Here is a 14,800-nt window from a genome sequence, read left to right as displayed (position 1 = left end):
TTACTGAGCCAAATTAAAATATATATGACTAGCTGTACCCGTCCGCTTCGCTGGGCATTTAAAATTAACATTATTATTTCTTACCCCCTCAGAGATTCTCATTATTGACGCCCCCGCAACTGGTGTAGGGAGTCCAACTCTCATATAAATATTAGCCTATCCATTAAGTACATGTATTTTCTACATGGATACCAAGTTTCAAGTCAATCGGATGCATGGTTCAGTAGTTATAACGGAACATCCGTAAAAACCACTGCAGATTTATATATTAGTATAGATTTTGAACCTTTCGAATTGGTCTTTTTAGTGTGTTTTTTTTAAATATTATTATTTAATGTTCTGGATTCTTGTTCTTTAGTCAAATCTTAATTTTATTATTACATACTTTGCTGAATGCTTTATTAATCCATGTTGATTTTTTTCAAATTGATTAGTAGTTGAAATAAACTGAAATGAAACTAGATAAAAATATTGGCAGTAGGGCGTATTGTATGTTCGTAAGTTTAGGTGCAATCATCCTGTTTCTTTCTGCAGTGAAGCATACCGGTTTGGAGGAATAGACCCTTGAAGGGTGGGAGGGGTCTGTCGGTGGCGGTATTCATATCGTACTGCCTATGGGTTCCCGTAACTGCACCGTAACCGTAACCCGTTTACTGGTAGTAGGACCTCTTGTGAGTCCGCGCGGGTAGGTACCACCACCCTACCTGTTTCTGCCGTGAAGTAGTTATGCGTTTCGGTTTGAAGGGTGGGGCAGCCGTTGTAACTGTACTTGAGACCTTAGAACTTATATCTCAAGGTGGGTGGCGCATTTACGTTGTAGATATCTATGGGCTCCAGTAACCACTTAACACCAGGTTGGCTGTGAGCTCGTCCACCCACCTAAGCAAAAAAAATAAAAATTATACCGGTTTCCAAACCAATTTAAAAAAAAAATTGTAATCCCAGGGAACGTCAGAAGAGCCTCAACCAATACGAGTACAACGAGCGTCATGCACGTATATACCACGCGTACGATTCGGTGCATAAATGCGTTCACGAACCGTTCTCTCTGAGCCAGCCCGAGACGTTATTGAACGCAGCTCGCTACATCCTTGCCCTGCTGGACGGAGAAGCACCCCCCGGAGTATCTATGTTGTATCCTTTACATATCTTTTGGTTTTCGCGGTTTAGACACTGTCAGAACCGTACACGAGGCGACACTGTCTATCTAAGCATGCAGCATGAGCTACTACATCCCACCTCGATGGTTAACAAACCGCGAAGCGCTTATACCAGTGTTTCCCAACCTTTTTTTTGTGCCATGCTCCACTGTAATATTTCAAAAATGTTTATGCCCCCCATACATAATTTTTTACCTTAGACTATTGATTTGTTTACTTAAGAAACATAAATGATAGGTTTTAGGAAGAAATCACTAAGAAATTGTTATCGAAACTACCACTGTAAGTAATATTTCAAAACATATAATAAAAAACTGAAATTCAAATTCAAAATAATTTTAATACAGATTTTCTATATTAATTTAGTGCGATTGCCCCCCTTAATTATCAAATTGCCCCCTTGTGATGTGAGTGCCTCGTGTTGGGAAACACCGACTTATACGTTCTCATTTCAAAGATGCGACAGTATTCGATACAGGTCAAGACGGGTCGCCGCATCCACGTTTGCGATCTTCACTAACGACTTAATAACAGACCTCGTATGACCGTCTCCTAGTCCTCTATAAGTTTTAATATTTCAAGAATAACGATTAATTCTTAACTTATTAAGAATGACAGTTGACTTTTTGTTATTACATTGTTGCTGAAGTCGATTTTATAAAAATCTTCAGCTATTTTAAATACATACATTGTCATATTCTTTTATGTGTACATATGCCGAATGATATAAAGGGAAATGAGATAAAGTTGGTTAATTTGAGATTTTTATCAATAGGGATGTAATCAATAAGTGAAACAAGTCTTAGTAAAATGTGGTTATTTACGGAGAGTTCATTGGAATTTTCGGACGAACCTCAAAAATCACGTTCAGCGGTTTTGTTTACTTTCCCACACTTGTATATGTTCACAGATGCTAAACAGATAATAGACTACCGTTTTTATACATTTAAACCTAAAAAACGCTAAATTAACAAAATAAAACAATTCACGCAACTTCGCTCGTCGCTTTCCCACCTAAAAGTCTTTTAGATCCTTAACAGAATAATTTAGCTGTTTGTATCTATGTCTTGCTAAGCAAGCGAAGGCCCTGAGTGCTCACGGCCTAGCACGACAAATGCTAGACAAAATATTGGGACTTCAAATACCACAAAAATTTCAGGTAAGTCTAAAACGTACTTAGTTTTCTTCTGTTCCACTCATTTAGTTTTTTATTTTGATAATGAATATTAATATGCACTAACAAAACAATCATTAAATAACTCATACTAATTATATCTCTATAATATAAATTTGTTACTAATTATACACTGAAAGTGGTAATATATTTTAAATTTAACGCCGGTGGAACCGCGGGTCACAACTATCTGGTCTATACAAGAATTTGTTTAATAGGAGAGCGTCGAGTTACTTATCTTGAAGACTCGTGCCAGTAGTGGCAGCGAGGTTCGAGATGACGAGGTGGCGCCACTGTGCTGGCGTTGTAGAAGACACGCGCCTCCCCTTTGTGCCGCTAGATGTCCGCACTGTCACCACAGCTTAGTACATTCCCTGGCAACACACGGTGAGACTAAAATGTATTTAATCCACGCGCGTTCCAAGTTTTAATTTTAATAACTTATTTCGACAAACCGCATTTATTTAAAAACAGTGTATCTCAATACAAAATTGAGATTTATGTAGAAATTGATGAAGCACTTGTAGATCGTAACACAAAAACATCCAGAATATTAAATAAATAAGATTTAGTTTACAACCACATTTTTTCGAATGGCAGACATACAGTAATCTGTTTTTGTGGTCGACGAATTACAACGTAAAATTAGTTTCCAAAACATAAAAACTTTGTCAACGTTTCTACATATTAAATGTGATTTTTGGTGTTCATAAGTTCGCGAATCAGCCATCAACGGGCGCTCGAAGATCAGATCCTTTGATCTTCGAAAATTCACGAGCTTCTAGATTATGAAAAGTATCTATTATTTATCAATTAATATTATGTACAGTCTTTATTAAAAAAATAATCACGGAACACTCCGAACTAAAAATGGATATTATAATACAAATAATTACAAAAAAATACCAAAATTATATTTGAAAGGCGACATGCAAATACTAAAACATATCCAGGCACGAATAAGCGTGAGTTTTTTTTAAATACTTACATGAAAGTATTTCTATTACTTTTATTACAGAAGTACTACCCCTCGTTCAGTTCAAGCCCGCTGAAGGAATAACACACGAGGAAGCCTTTGATTTGATAGAAAGGACTCCACTGCCTGAAGTTAAGGAAGAACAAAATACTAGCGACGCCGAAATATTACACATAGACCACGAAATCGATTCTAATGACCCCTTTCTCGATAAAGTCGAAGAGGTTAGTCAAGTATTACGAATTGCATTTAGTGAATAATACGCACTTTAATCTTAAGTATTTGGTACATGAAAATAGCTTAGCGATAGGCTGATAGTTGTGACATGCTGATTTAAATCGAAAAAGATACGCGTCGTTTAGGAATTCCTTCAAAAAATACCTAGGAATAAAAAGCTTTAATAACATATATTTAGAGTGCCTTATAGAGCAAGCGTTTTGTGTTTGAAATTTGGAAAAAATAATATTTGTTAACACGACCAGCACGTAAATTGAGCGTCGATGGAAGTCGCTCTGTGCGAATTACACTTCTCAAAATATTAATAGTTACTTAATCATATTTAACCATGCATTATGCTTTTCAAAACACCTTTAATAACATCAATTAAAACTGAAATTTTACTTTAAAAAAAAGTAATGCCTGAAATATGTTTTTTAATAAAAAAATGTTTTTTTGTCATCTTTTCAATTAATTTTCACGTACCAGCCGAATATAAGTTCAATTAATTTTCACGCACTCAGCCGAAGTTCAATTAACTTGCACCATTTCGGTCCTAGCTTAGGACAGTATACATTAATAAACTATATAATTTTATTTCGATAAAACTGGTTTCAGTACTAAAATGTTGTTACAGGAGGAAGACGAAGGCGTAGTTGTGTGCAGCAGAGGCAACCTCATGCAGTTAAGCCCGGCCAGTGTTGTCGTAGTTAAAAGAAATCTCTTTCAACCATTGTATTTCAGGAACATGCTACCCGAACTTCCGGCTACAGCATGCTCTAACTGTCAAAACGTAATCATAAATTTTATTGCGAATCTCGTCTATCTATATATTAATACGTGAAGCAAAAACTTTGTATCCCTTTCCAGGAAAATTGCTCGTACGGAGGAGTATGAAACTTCCCACACTTATAGAGAATATAGAAAAGGAGCGCAGAATGCTAATATTTTTTTAAATTATGCATTAATAATACATTAATTCAATAAAAAGGACATTACACACACTACCATGTATTTGACATACACATACACACCATACATATATATATACTCTATGTTTATTGTCAATCTTTTGTTATTACTCAGTCTGTGGTCGAATAGAGAATAGGTTAATAATTAAATATTATTTTATATTATTTATCTATAGTGTAGTCTTCGCAAAATCTGTGATTATAGAAGTATAAGTCATTGACAGTACAACCTTAATAAGGTTCAAACTTATAATTTCAATTAATTATAGTCGAATTTCGACTACTGTGGAACCACTAGTATAAATGAAAATCTATTGCTTTATGTATAACGGAACGTAGCTAGAGAACATCTCAATCGATTTCGGTGATTCATTTTCTGATGTATTCGTAATTGTCATACCCGGCAACTGTTTCGTATAGTTAACAATTTTCACAGTAAAGCGTGACCTGTGTTCATTGGATATGTACATATATACACATGAAAATCAAGAATGAGTACACAAACTACGAAATCGCGTACAGAAAACAAACACATATGCATAACTATTCACAACATATTGCTCGTATTTCAACCTACTGAAAACTAATGCAAATCGTAGCTTTTGTTCTATTAATATTATAAAGCTGTGATCGGTATGCAGAAATATATCCCGGTAGGTTTTAATTTTGAACAGTTCTAGAAGATTAAAACCGTCAACTTCTTCAGATTAATGTTATAATATTTTTCAGTTGTTTTACTTGGAGGATTATGAAATACAGTTGGTAGTGAAAGGCCACTGTCCGTTCTGTCGTCACCCTGCCGAGCATTCGAAGAACGAAGACGACGACGCCGAGGACTCGATGTTAAATGATTCGACAGCATCAACGCCCGGCAACCCAGGTGATCACCATTCGTGGCGATAGATGGCGCTTTACACAATAATATTAACAAACAATACCTATTCGTTAGATGCCCCAATTGTTGGATGTAATCGGCTTCGTATATTTAACTGCAATAACTTTAATCATTCCTAAGGTTAGTAATTCCATTCAACATATCGGTAATGTAATTTCATTCTTTTACAAATCAAACTATAACAGTTTGACAACATTGACGCCTTGCAGCCCAGTTCATCACCATTCTTGGCGATAGATGGCGCTTTTCACAATAATATTAACAAACAATACCTATTCGTTAGATGCCCCAATTTGTAATAGGCTTCGTATCTTTAAGTGCAATAACTCTAATCATTCCTATTGGTAATTCCATTCAACATATCGGTGATGTAATTTAATTCTGTAACAAATCAGACGATAACAATTTGACAACATCGACGCCTGGCAGACCAGCTGATCACCATTCTGGGCGATAGATGGCGCTTTACAAAATAATATTATCAAACAATACCTGTTTGTTGGATGCCCCAATTGTTGAATGTAATGTGCTTCGTATCTTTAACTGCAATAATTCTAATAATTCCTAAGACTGATAATTCTATTCAACATAACGGTGATGTGATTTAATTCTGTCACAAATCAGACGATGAAGAACTTGAGAAATAAATATTTTAAATAAATACAAAAGTGTTCGACGGCGATTATTTACGCACGATTGACTTGTATAGTGAATATGTTAAATTCCATAATATATATATGAGTCGACTATTATCAAAGCCGGCAATCTGACTTTTGGACAATTATTGGTAAATCAGAAAAACGAATTATTGACTTTGTATTCCATTGGCAGTCACAAAACTCTTCGGAACGACATCTTAGATAAATAACAGGCTAACTATTAACCTTTATTTAATGCAGGTTTTGAACCGTATTCTTTGAAGGAGACGATTATATTCAAATCAATCTGTATTGACATATCAATAAAAATTTTTTGTCCAAATGCACAGATTGCCACCTTTGATAATAGACGACTCATATATTATACTTATTTTGATTTTGAGCCTTACATTCGCTGAATAAATGGTATGAGACGCAAATTCTTCGAACAAGTTAATTTTCCAAATTGAATTTAAGTTATCTATGCAGCGGATGATAATATGAGTGCTATTTTATTAACTACACTGTGTTTTATGTTATAGTCAATCAAAAGAAATCATTCAAAAGATTACGTTTTCTTAAAAACAGTTTCAGAAAATGTTTTGATTGCATTTAGTATAATATGGATAATATGTCACAAGAAAAACGAACTTTCACTATCTCTTTCCCACGCATATAACGAGAGTGACGTCATAAGACGTAAAGTACATACTTTTAATTCATAATTATCACCACCGCTGGCTCTGCGTGGTTTCTTCTAATTAACAATTTCTGAACGATTTGATCCTGTGATTTTAGATTTGATAACCAATTGATTTAAGATAAAACACAAATATGGAGTCAACATACCTTTGTTGTACCTGAAATATGTGGACTGCGTAATATTAGAGACTTTGTCCTTGAAACATCTAGTGTCGAGCCTAGTTCAATTTCAATGATACTTATTTTAAAGGACATATAAAATAGGGCAAATAAATAGTATTTCCTTTCAGTTTTCGCTAGTCATAAAGTCGTAAGTCGTAGTAAACGTAATTAAAACTACTTTAATTCATTTAATTAATTCGGTTTAATTCTGAGTTTATTTTGTACATTTCCATTCACACGCCATTTCGAACGGTTTACGTAATCATTGAGTTTCAACTGCAAAAGTAAATATAACTTACATAATGAATACTTTTTTCCTATTTATTGGCTGGTAGCCTAAGTTTTTTCCCAACCTAGTCGTTGGTAGTCTAAGAGGTTATTCCAACTACGCGTGGACCGGTAGGTGAGCTCACGGACTCAACCTGAGAGAATTGATAACACCGACTCTAGCAAGAAAAGTGCAAGAACAGTGCTTCGCCGAATCTACCACTGAATCGCAAACGCGACCCACAGAGAAGATCTTACGAGAAACTCAGTGGGCAACTCAATTATTGATGACGAGACGACAGCACTTTATTTATTTATTTATATATTCAGCAATACTTTATCTTAATTAGAATACAGGTGTGATGTCATTTCAAAATAAAAACCTATATAGTTATAAAATAACTGTAATTTAGTCACAGGTGTGGTGATGTTTCTTAATCGCGCAGTTCATATCTTATTTACCGAACCTCGAACAACATCGAAATTTATTGTAATTCAATCTCTGGCTTCTCGACTCGTATGCAATATCTATGGGTTAGAATGGATACTAGTACAAGAGAAAAGTATGATTAAAAGTCATACTGGAAACACATCACATACGGTCATTCGGCCCCAATTTAAGATTCCCTGCGTTATGGGTGGGTACCAGAGACTGACATAGATACTTATATATTTTTTTTATAAATTCATTTATAGATGTGAGTTATACGAGTGGACAAACCGTAGACACCTATCATCTCAGTTTTTATACAAAAGTTGTTACCACTGGTCATTAAAAATAAATTCTTGAATAAAAAAAATATACTCCGATATATCAATCGTAACTCAACCTCTTTATGACAGTATATAGAGATTACCGTAGAGAAGTAATCCTCCTCTAACCTGCCTGGAAGTTTTTCAATAATTTTAGTAACCCACATTTCAAACAAATCCTTTGAAAACGTCTCCAGAAAAAGGTAAGCTAAAGACTGACAGATTCCTATTGACTTATGACAACATTCGATGTAGCCATTTTTTTTTTGTTTTGTATTTAAATACATGATTCCTTGCTTTAATTGATTGATTACTTTAAAGAATTTTAATCTTCATAATAGACATTCAAAAAAGCATAATAACGTAATTATCTTCTATTTTTAATATTTCGAGTAATACATAATACATGTATTTTCAAGTTTAGTGGTGCCTTATAATAAATATAATAGAAAAATATAAAATAAAACAACCTGCTGTATGTAAATAAAGTGTTCTTTCTTAGCAACTTAGCTGTGCACTACGCTTTTATCTATCTTTTTGGAAAAACAAAGCGTAGAAGCGTTTATACCGAATAAACTATTAAACTATAGTGTACACCAAAATTTAAAGCAGCAATATTGACGTTATTTATTTCGACTCTGATGACGTTACATGGTCCTTGATCATCTGAGAGCTTGATCATAGAGCTGCTACGCTGTACAATGACAATTTTTCTCCGTACATTTTTTTAACAATTATAAATGATTTTGTAGAGTAATAAAACAGCTGATAAATTGTAAAACAAAATAAATGAAAATTAACAATTAAAAAGCAAAGATAAATGGTATTAAAGTTAATTATTTTACGTGGGCATGGGATAAAATAAACACAAAACCGTAAACCGTTAAATTTTGAATAAAAATGTAAGAAATTACTTTGTAGAAGTTAAAAACGAAAAATATTAATTATAATGAGGTTGAATATGCTACCGTGTACGCACGCGTACGAATTGCACATACACCTGGATATGATCGATGATTGTTGTTTACAGAATATGAATAATTTATGATTTTGGCTACAGTTTCCGTCGTGGGGTCGTCAAAATGTGTTGAATATGTTATGTTGGTAGTGTTTGACAATGCGGGATTAGGTACTGTAGGTAAATATAAATAGTTTCCTTCAGTAGTTAGTAGACGACTTCAAATTCGAGAAGAATATAACTATGAAATTGAAATATTTGCACGAACGAACAAGAATGTTCGTTAAGAACAGCGCAACTGTACTTTTAAAGCGTAAAAAAGTGGAAATATTAAATAGATTGATACTCTTTATTTCGTTTCTATTACAACGCGATATTTCCGATTGCAGCAATACTAAAAAAAAGTATAGCATGATAGTAATGGACGAAAAATACACTTATAAATAATATATGGCAGGCAGAATAATGATAATTGTTTTTCTAAATATAGCCAAATCAATAATAAAGTTAATGAGATCTGGACATCTAAAGATTTAAAAAATGTGTCTACGATCTAGTTTTTTTAAACTTCAACAATTGAATGAGAAAGCCTGTACGAATAACTTTTCACTGATATCAAGTAAAATCGATTTGAACAGTAAAGGTTCAGTACTTTTTGATTTAATATAATATATTTTTGGTTAAATACTTAAAAGTCAAGAGCTAAAGAAAAAATATAAACCATTCGTCCGATATGCACTTACTCGGCTTTATACTGCGAAATAACTTTCAGAAAATTGAACAATTAGCGTTTGATTTCAGGACAAATTAGCGTGATTAAATAGCTTAAAAAAGAAATTAAAACTATTATCCTGATTCTATTTACTCTTACAAACGCCTATTGGTACCGCATTTGGTAGAAGCGACCGTATTTACGTTTTCCTTAGGGAGCCCAACCAAAATAATATTTAATTAATAATATAAATTTGGTTGGATCTATTTTCAGTGTGTCTGATTTGTGTCTATTTTCGAGGCCCGCATTGACTATCTATCGATTTTCCTCAACTTTGCACCTAAAGTATGCATAGGAACTTTTTACGGCTTCGAAAAAAAAATCATTTCTGCCGGACATGGATAATTAGCATAGTAAACTGGCCTAATAATTTTGATAGTCATTTTTTATTAAGACTACTCTAAAATCCTATACTGGCTCTTAGTTTTTACTTTTACTGGCTTTTTATTACTGAAATTTGAGAGATATTTATACACAACATACACTTCGAATACATTTAAATTTAACTAAAGGAATATGATGAGGAATGATGGAATAAAATTTTGTAGATACACTTGGTTGTACTTTTGAATCGTAAAAATATATAACGAATGTTTGAACTTTTCTTTACATAGAGTTGAGCCTTACGTTAATTTAATTCCCTAATGAATAAAAAATACATACGAATAAATCCAACTTACATATACATCTTATATATTTATGTATATATGATATATGCAAAATTATGTACTCTTACTTTTATATACAATTAAATTAATATCTGTTAATATCTATATGTGCTTAATTATACACATATTCCGTCCTCACACGGTGCATGCTTGCAAATTACCATGTTGCAGTGTTTTCACGTGATTGTATTTCGGTTTATTAAATGTATTCCGATTTCGTCTAACTTCATCGTTTTATTTCAACAAGTTTGCACAAAAGCTTTACATTGTTGTTTCTTTTTTTCACGTTAGGTAGGTAGGTAGGCCACAACAAGGTAGCTTTTTAAAGCACATGTGTACCACTATGCATAATGCTTAATTTAGGTGATAGTTAGGTGTTTAGTAGTAGGTTGTTTTATTATTTATAGTAGTAAAAGCCCTACACATTAATGAATTTGTTGTAGTTCCTTTACGACTACAGTTCGGAATTATTTATGAGTGCGTGTGAAACTAAAATATGTATTATTTCTCATAGTTATTAAAATAAAGTTAATGTAAGGTATAATTCCGTCCAAAAGAAATACACACTTTATTTAGCGATTTACATAGTTAGAGAACATTAATTTTAAATTGACTTGTAGAACGTATCTCGTAAGGCAACTAATATTGTATGAGTATAAGGAAAGTTTAATGCAAGTTTGTTGTGCACCAACTTAACGACTGTTAAGAGAGTCGTGCATGCTGTTTTGATGCAAGACTCATTATATTACACGTCGTAAATGTTACTTCGCGCTCTTGATGTTGCACATTCATTAATTCCCCTGTGAGCTCCCGCTCTATAAAATACGGAACATTAAATTCCGTGTTCTCTGCGACGCAGACAGCTGAAGTTTTACTATGCCTCCGAGTTTGTATCTTGAAGAATTTACAGTTTGCGACATTAAGAGACGAATAGTTTTTGATGTATTAAGTAAGAAGTGCGACAACTCATCTTTGAGTTCTTGTTTACATCTTGTTTACAACTCATCTTTGAGTTGTGGTTACATGTGTAATTTAAATGAACTAATGATTTCAAAATATTTTATGTAATCGATTACCACACTTTTATACTTTTAACAGTCAAATTAAACGCTTATATGTGATTGCATTATTTTATAAAACATGGTTATAGATACTGTGTTATACTTATCAGCGGATCGTTCGTATCTCATGAATTCGTAATGTAACGCAAAGGTGCTAGTTACCCTGACCCCTTGCGCGTCGTATTATTTTGATTGTAATACATTGCATATTTTGTAGAGAACGTTAGTAAAAGAAATAAAATAGTATCGCTTGTCCACTCCCTCAGTTCTGCCTTGATTTTCGGCAACGGTGGAGTATATTGTACTATAAAAACTAAAACATAAGTACCTGTGTACAATAAAAAAATAAATTAGTCTATTTATGTATATTCTAGTTAAGGTTATCATATCTCAATATGCACGTTTCTTGATTGAATTCACCAGGTGACAATTACTTAAGTTAAAATCTGCTAAAGTTTTGAAGACTCGGATATATTTTCTCTACATATAGATCTAAATTTTTTATATCCGAATACTATCTATCTATACTATTCGAATACTAATACTATAATCTATATCGAATAGGTGTACATTTTTTATATCCGAATAATAGAATTTAAGCTTTAGACCTGTAAACGTCGCTTGTTGGCATTTTGCCAATATGTCCTGCTAGCTGGCCTGATTCATTCTGTGGAGAAGAAGTCAAAATAACTTTAATCATGTGCCACCACTGAATTCAATCAACGAATTTTTGAAGACGTTATCGATGTAAAATCCACGATTGAGTGTTAAATATGTGATAAGACCACCGTCCAGTTCAATAAATGTGTTGCAAAAAAAGCTATTTTCGTTTTATTTACAGCTCTTGTACTCTTTAAGCTGAACTGCAACGTCGATACCTAAACTTAATTATTTTGTTGAGGGATTGATCAATGAGCGATAACGGTTCCAGAACAATTCGGTCTAATTGATATGTAACAGTATTGTCTAGTAGCTGTGACCCGGACGTCCTTCGCAGGCGTCTCCTTAGGTATTGCATTGATAAGAATTTATATTAAAAATGCCTTAATTTAGATGTAGTCTCATTAGAAACCGAAAATAGAAGAAAATAAAGTGAAACTTTGTGGAGAAGTGAATACATTTATTATAATTATGCATGAGTGTGTGTAAAGAAGTAGAAGCACTTAACAAATGTTCACGATTGACTTCCACGGTGAAGGAATAACATCGTGTAGTAAAAATCAAACCCGCAAACGCAATTATAATTTGCGTAATTACTGGTGGCAGGACCTCTTGTGAGTCTGCACGGGTAGGCTCCACCATCCTACCTATTTCTACCGTGAAGCCGTAATGCGTTTTGGTTTGAAGGGTGGGGCTGCCGTTGTAACTATGCTGAGACCTTGGAAATTATGTCTCAGTGTGGGTGGCGGCATTTACTTTGGTGATGTTTATGGGCTCCGGTAACCGCTTAACATCAGGTGGGCCGTAAGCTCGTCCACAAACCTTAGCAATAAAAAAAAAGTTAACATTTTTTTAGTAACGATCGCTGTCTGCTAGTATAATACTAAAAGAACGACTGCTGCCTATTCTCAGGTGAATTTCTTAGCCGCCTCTTACGATAATCACAAGATAGGGTGGTGTTATTCTAGGCCAGAAACCATAGAATCAGAAACCTCGTATCTTGTAAACATTGAACGTGTATCGCGAACTCAGTTTTTATACATAATCTTAGCACTAACAGTAATCTGATCCGATATTGTGTGCCTTCAACTATAAAGAACATTAACACTTTAATGGGAATTTTATTTTTTAACTTCATCTTATACATTTAATTTTCGTTTAACGTTGACGAGACCTCGAGGCGAAGGCGTAAAATGGAGCACGAGATAAATAAATGAACATTTAAGTATTGATTGAGGCCTGTTATTGGTGTACGGCAGGTGATTCGACAGACTGTTCGTTTTTGGCGAATCAGAGGCGGGCAGGTGCTCTGGCGCAGGTGTCGCCGCGATCTCGGTCGATATCAATATACAACCTGTTGTTGATCGATCACTCGCCACTCAACTCTTTAAATTGTTTACTTCTAAAATACTTTGTAAGAGAGGCGGTTACTTGTGTTTTATAAATTGAATTCCGATATTGCAATAGAAAAAGGTAAGGATGATGTGGATGGGTTACGAAAATTGTATTTAATTCCTGGCTTGAGAACTAGTGGTTCGCGAAGTCTACCCATCTAGACAGAACTCATGAAAAGGCAAAGGGGGAAAAGTGAAGCGCTTAGTGCGGAGCACATCTCTCCCATCACCCTCCTCCTCGAGACGCCGGACTAGCGGTCGTCGGCGCCACGACCATCAGCCCTCTCTGTCGGCAGGCTATCCGAAGACCGACTAGATGGCGCCGGTTAGAGAGAGTTATTCTACGGAATACCCCGCTGGGCCAGAACCAGCGTGGGTCGAGGATAGCCGTCCTTCCATCACCCGGATGCTCTTGCGTAAAACGCGTGCCGAGCAGTTTGCACGTCATCTTCTTAGGCCCCCTTCGCCGGTCCCCAGACCAACATGTGAGGGGCAACGGAAACACTTAGAGGGACTGGCCCTGCACGGGCGCCCCGTATAGGGCCATTGATCGCACCACCCTCGTATAGAGACGGCGCGTCACCCGGTCAGGCCCCCCGACGTTAGGCAGAAGCCGGCTTAACGCGCCGGCCACCCCTAACAACCGAGGGACCAGAAAGTTAGCACATAAGGTCCAACGACTGTCCAGAATGAGGCCGAGGTACTTCAACTGCACCCCGACCCCGATATGGATGCCTCCAACCGCGATATGAGCATCACAGGTGGCACTCTCCGGGGCCTGTGGAACCACATGGGCCCGGACTTACTGAGCGCCACATCGAGGCCCAATCTCCTGATTTTGCCGACGACATTAGCCACCCCAGCGGTAGCAAGACGGACAGACTCAGCAACACCCCCCTCCTCCGGCCACGACCAACGTGTCGTCTGCGTAACAGATTATGCTCAGACCCGGGAGGAGGGCACCCCTCAGCACCCAGTCATACCCGATATTCCACAAAAGGGGGCCGAGCACCGACCCCTGTGGAACACCGCGCACAACCGGAAACCGGTGCACGATCCCACCGTATCCGGTACACGTGACCGATCTGTCCTACAAGTAGGAACCCACCAGCCAGCGAAGGTAGAGGGGCACTCCGTGTCGTTCCAGCGCCCCCCCCCCCATCACGAACCAGGGGACTGTGTAATAGGTGTCATGCATTTTGCGGACATACCAGATTAAGTAATTGACTCCACAATATTGTACGACTAATCTAAATCTAAACATTATGGGCGGAAATAATTTCAAACAAAACATTTTTTGGAGAATCCGCGTTTCTTGATTTATGAACTTTCTAGAATGTTTGTGGTTTTGTTTTTCCCGTTTTCGTGTGTTC

The 14,800-nt window shown here is 35.7% G+C and overlaps 1 protein-coding gene across 2 annotated transcripts in view; it reads left to right on the top strand.

Moving 5' to 3' along the window:
• Positions 1-12,216, top strand: part of Oseg1 (intraflagellar transport protein Oseg1) — a 28,947-nt gene extending 16,731 nt beyond the window's left edge. For both annotated transcript variants that reach the window (XM_028177408.2, XM_089730882.1), the window contains 6 exons: positions 946-1,134; positions 2,211-2,319; positions 2,553-2,721; positions 3,353-3,534; positions 4,164-4,319; positions 5,227-12,216. In XM_028177408.2, the coding sequence (XP_028033209.2) occupies positions 946-1,134; positions 2,211-2,319; positions 2,553-2,721; positions 3,353-3,534; positions 4,164-4,319; positions 5,227-5,400 (979 nt within the window). In that variant the 3' untranslated portion in view covers positions 5,401-12,216. The remainder of the gene's footprint in view (positions 1-945; positions 1,135-2,210; positions 2,320-2,552; positions 2,722-3,352; positions 3,535-4,163; positions 4,320-5,226) is intronic.
• The last annotated feature ends 2,584 nt before the right edge of the window (positions 12,217-14,800 follow it).

Source organism: Bombyx mandarina, chromosome 01 (assembly GCF_030267445.1).
Source record: "Bombyx mandarina strain Sakado chromosome 01, ASM3026744v2".
NCBI lineage: Eukaryota > Metazoa > Arthropoda > Insecta > Lepidoptera > Bombycidae > Bombyx > Bombyx mandarina.
This window is presented reverse-complemented; position numbering and strand designations above follow the sequence as displayed.